The sequence below is a fragment of the Pundamilia nyererei genome, unplaced genomic scaffold, assembly GCF_000239375.1.
Source record: "Pundamilia nyererei isolate P.nyererei 1_Seehausen unplaced genomic scaffold, PunNye1.0 scaffold00169, whole genome shotgun sequence".
Taxonomy (NCBI): Eukaryota; Metazoa; Chordata; class Actinopteri; order Cichliformes; family Cichlidae; genus Pundamilia; species Pundamilia nyererei.
This window is the reverse complement of record NW_005187570.1, coordinates 428010-432988: the sequence shown is the minus strand read 5'-3', so window position 1 is coordinate 432988 and position 4979 is coordinate 428010. Positions and strand designations below refer to the sequence as shown.

Here is a 4979-nt window from a genome sequence, read left to right as displayed (position 1 = left end):
TTCATTTTGCACTCGTGGCTCTCCTTAGCCTGGTTTCCCCTTTTGGCAATAACCTCTTTGGCTTTGGAGAAAACCCTTTCACGTGGTACTGAAGAGGCAGAAGTGCACAAGTACCCCACAGTAGGCTTATGTTAGGCTAAAATATATGCACCTCCACCCACGGATCCGTTCCACTTTATGTATGTCCAGAAATCACACCAACACTCACTTTCTGAACTAGCGAGGCTTCAGACGTCATCACCGACGTCACTCACCCATAAAGGTGCAAGCCAACACACGATTCCTGAAATACTTCCTGGACTTCTCAACACACTCTCCGAAACCTTCCCTTTTTTTTCCAGCACATATCATTTTTATGTCAAGTACGCATTTTTAACGCAGCATTTTTTTTATTATTAATATTATTATTATCATTATTGTTTTTTTTGTTTTTTTTTTACAGTTTCACTTAAAATCGCTGTTAGGCTAAATGAATGTTTTATTCTGAAATTCGGCCCGGAAGTCCGTTCGCCTGTGGCAAAGTGAAACAAGAGCATATCGGGGTCTTGGGAAAAAGGGCTGCTTTGCTAAGGTATGTGTTACTGCGTTTGACTTGCGTGTTACTAGTATGTTATGTGTGTGTTTAACGTGAACGGCGATCTTCGGCACTGTGAAAATCCGCCTCCGCGTTTTGAGGTTTGAGTTGGTTTCTTGTCCCTCTCGAACGTGAGCTGAGGTACGACACCCAGGTGTTGACGAGCTTTTTGGAAACAAATGTGCTAATTAGCGGTCTAAGACTTGTCCTTGGTTACAAAGCCTTTCTTGCTGTTCTCTAACAAAATGGTGTCTGTGTAACAGGAACACCGGGCTCGGTCTCTTTCACGGGCGAGTTTTATCTCGGTGTGCGTTTCAGCGAACGTCATGTTAGATTTTTCACACCGGGACCTTTTTTTTTTTTTTTATAAACATGGCTGTTCAAGTCCTTTGCCAGGAAGTATACATCTGGTATCATCAGCATGGGCCAGAGAGAAACTGTGGGTACGCTGGGAAAGGAAGTCCAATTAACGCTTAGATGTCGGTAAGACGTTGGGCAAGCAACTATTCGCATCATTTATATGTGTAAGCAGTTTCGCATAAGTAGTAATGCCAAAGTTTCACTTTTAAGCTTTGAAAGTTCAAAAGTAGTTTTGTAACATTTTAGTTTAAGAAAAAGTGTTAAAGTACTCAATGCAGAAGAATTTCCCTTGTTAACGTTACAGTGGGGGAATAATTATTTGCTCTTCTGCTGAATTTGTTTGTTCACTTACCAAAAAAAGAACAGTCTCAAATTTTTATGGTAGTTTCATTGATATTCTCTCTCTCTCTATTAAAATGAAACACACGCACATTACATAAAAGTTGGAATTTATTTGCAGGTCATTAAGTCAGATGAGTATTTGAGCCCCTGTAACAAAGCCAGAATACAACCAAATGAATTAGATCCTTCTGTTCTCAACTTGTTTTGTGCATTAAGCACACATAACAAGATTCCACAGAATCAGTGTCTTTCATTCCTACATCTCCACCACCGTGGGAAACACCAAAGGACCTCGTGGATAAGATTGTAGACTGGTACAAGGCTGGACTGGGCTACGAGACCATGAGCAAGAAGCTTGTCAATCACCTGAAGGAAGCTGGAGCCACAGTTAACAAAAACATACCTGGTAATCCACTATGCAATAACGGATTGAAACACCCACAAGGTCCCCGTAATCAAGAACATGTATAGGCCTGTCTGAACTTTGACAGTGAACATCTTAATGATTCACAGGAGGCCTGAGGAAAACTGCTGAAGTTGCATGAAACCAAAATCAAGCTCTTTGGGGAACACCATCCCCATACTCGAGCACAGAGATGGACACACTGTACTTCTACTGTACTGCACACATTGTGATTGGTACATGGTGAAAATTATATAGGGTAATTTACTGGTTCACTCTGGGCTGTTTTATTGGGACTGACAAAGAGCCACAGATGAGCAGCTGGCATATTCTTATTCTTATTCTTTGACCTAAGCATTCGTGTTGCATCTCAATTACATCAAGGGGACGCTGGGACGCGTTGCTATGATAATGACCATCCACATCAGATGGTACTAGATTTTAATGGACAAGCAGTCAATCCAAGTAGGTACTAATGGAAAAGTGCTTTGGTTGAGGTTTGTGCTCTTGGAGTGCTTGTTTATCGCATGTGGTTGCCTAGACACTGTGGATGATTCTTCTGATATGACCCAAAACATGCTGCCAAGGCAACAAAGGAGTGGCTAAAGAAGCATATTAAGGTCCCCGGCTGTCCTACCCAGACTCCAGGCCTCAATTCTATAAAAATCTGTGAGACGAGTTGAAGCCTGAGAAAGAAACCTTTAGAGTTTCTATAAAGAAGAGTTATCCAGAATCCCCCCTGTGATGTGTGCAACCTTGATGGCCAACTATAGGAAACATCTGTCAGCTGTGCTTACAACAAGGGTTTCTCCACCAACAACAAAGTCATGTTTTGTCAATTCCCCGATTGTGTACTGCTGGAAGCTGAGGTGGAGCTTTTTCTTCAGTCTGTGGCTGTTTTCATCATCTGATTCTTCTATTTTTTTATGTGTCACTTTATTAAACGATTGCTTATTGATTAAATGATTTGTGTACACAGATCATGGATCTCCTCAGCAGTTTGGAAATCTACATCCCTGCGGAGGCTGAGGTGAAAAACATCCCTTTGTTGACCTTGCCAAAGTCTGTACTCAGAAGAATGGGCCTCCCTCTACTGAATGCCTCCAGGAATCTTGCAGACTCTCCAGAAGGCATATGGATTTCTCCAGCAGTTATACGGAAGAAAGGCCAGAGACACACAGGAAGTGCAATAGATAACATGACCTCCGTGCTGGGGAAAGAGTTGCGCGCTTCAAGGGGTCCTTTTCGAATGTCTTTTGTTTCCTCGAACCGTGCAGCTCACGAGGTGCTGAAGGGCACCGTTCCCAAGGCACCTCTATGTCAAACCTCTCAATTCCCTTCAGACTCTGCCCCGCGAACCGGTCGAGATGCTGTCGTCATCTACCGTGGGCAAGTTTACTTGTCCATCAGAATGCCTAGTCGTAGCCATAGTCAGCGTGGGAAACAGATGACTTCTCAGCCTGTCACTCCTTCAACGTCCCACTTGTCTTCAAAGAAAAGGAAAAAGGTAACACAACTTTCTTTCTGCTAAAACGACCAGTTTACAAAAAGTCTAGCAGAGGTCGTATTTACACAGAGCAGTCTGTTGCTGTTCCAGAAGGGAGAATGATTCAATACAACACAGTTATATATCATTGAAAAGAATCATAATGAATATATTTATGTTACTATTAACCTAAAACACACAAATGCTCTCCATTCTTTTCTCTTTTCACATGGTTTAGCCTGATCACTCGGTGTAAACTCTTGATTATTGGTCTCAGCCTTTATCTGAAACCAACCTGACATCATGTAACAGAAACACCGGTCCAGCACATGCAGAAATTATATTGCTGCACGCCGCAGGAATATAACAGCAGAGGGACATGATATATTTAAATCCACAAACTCTGTATTAAACAGAAAATGTAAGAAGTAGAAATGATTAAGTTAGCTTTGGAGAGACAAAGTGTGACATGGACACAGTGGACTGGTATCTCTGTTACGTGCCTTGCTGTGATATCGAGTTGCTGAAAGGGGTTGATTTCAGCCAGGAACCGACATCTGGTGAGAATTTTATGTTCAATACACAGAGACAGACAACAGTTCACACCTGTGGGAATTTACATTTAACCTGACCCCACTAACATGTCTTTGGCTGTGGGAGGAAGCCGGGGTACCCGGGGAGAACATGCAAACTCCACACAGGAAAGACCCGGCCAGGGGGTGAAATCCAACTAGGCACCATGTTGCTGTGAGGCAGCAATGCTAATCTTACTTAGCACTTAGTTCCTCCTACACCAAGTGGCACATCGGGCAGCTAATGATCTCTATCGACGTTGGTCTGCAGCAACTGCTACATCTTCGTCTCAGGCGATGTCGACGGTTTTCAGATCATCCATAAACGTTCGACGCCATGTGATTAGCACTGCTTTGACAGTGCTAATCACCACCAATAATAATTGTTATTATTATTAATTTACAGAATATAAAGTTCAAGCTTATCTCTAGTATCAAGATGCAAATAAACATGCATGTATTAGGAGGCCCCTACAAATGTAAAGCTACATGCTGCTGCCTGTAATCAACCTATTTGACAAACAATTGAGCCTTAGGGTTCACCAAAAGTATATTTCATAATATGCTTTTGGTGGGTTTTTTGGAATTCCACAAAAAACTGAACTAAATGACAGAATCGCATCTCCCAGAAGCCTCTGGATTATGTTTATGTTCATTTGTATTTTAGTCCTAGAATGCTACTTTAAACGCTAATTCTGTGACTTTTTTTGTACATCCTTTAGACGATGCTAAGCGACAACAAGCCCAAGAAAAAGCACAACATATCTAAAGTAATGCATACAGAAAACAAGAAGGATGACGCACACAGGACAAGAGATGTTCACTTTCTGCCGAAACCCACTGAGAGTGAGTGTGAAGTGGGCAGCCAGTGTCCTGCAGATTCTAGAGGAGAGCCGCTCTCAGAGGCCCCCCTGAAGGCAGCTTGCTTTCAGCCTCACAGGGAGCCAGAGGAGGATCTGGCTGCCGAGGAAGCAGACGGCCCCGGTGAGAACAATGACAGAGGTGGTAGTCTACAGATGGACATCAGGGAAGTTGACCAAAGTAGCAGGGGCAGGGTGGAGCCCCTGGGTGCAGCTGCCGCCTCCACATCACTGCAGATGGACTGTGACTTTAACGAGTTGGCACAGGAGGAGAAGATCGCTCAAATGAGAGCCAAACTTAGACAGAGCGAAGCTGCTCTAAACCTGCTTTCTTAAAGTGACCTCACATTTGTTAGCCTTTTTGTACTGAATGTTTAGAATA

General features: G+C 43.0%; 1 protein-coding gene across 1 annotated transcript; it reads left to right on the top strand.

Moving 5' to 3' along the window:
• The first annotated feature begins 502 nt into the window (after positions 1-502).
• Positions 503-4973, top strand: LOC102192745 (uncharacterized). The gene is made up of 3 exons (XM_005745868.1): positions 503-571; positions 2659-3186; positions 4460-4973. Exons 2-3 carry the CDS (start codon positions 2662-2664, stop codon positions 4931-4933), a joined length of 999 nt encoding a protein of 332 aa, XP_005745925.1. The 5' UTR covers positions 503-571; positions 2659-2661; the 3' UTR covers positions 4934-4973.
• Positions 4974-4979: the final 6 nt, after the last annotated feature.

Excerpts from the sequence above, each read along its gene's own strand:
- LOC102192745 (XM_005745868.1), top strand. The coding sequence starts at position 2,662 with ATGGATCTCCTCAGCAGTTTGGAAATCTACATCCCTGCGGAGGCTGAG. Across the intron at positions 3,187-4,459 it reads CTTCAAAGAAAAGGAAAAAG|ACGATGCTAAGCGACAACAA; the intron begins GTAACACAACTT and ends TACATCCTTTAG.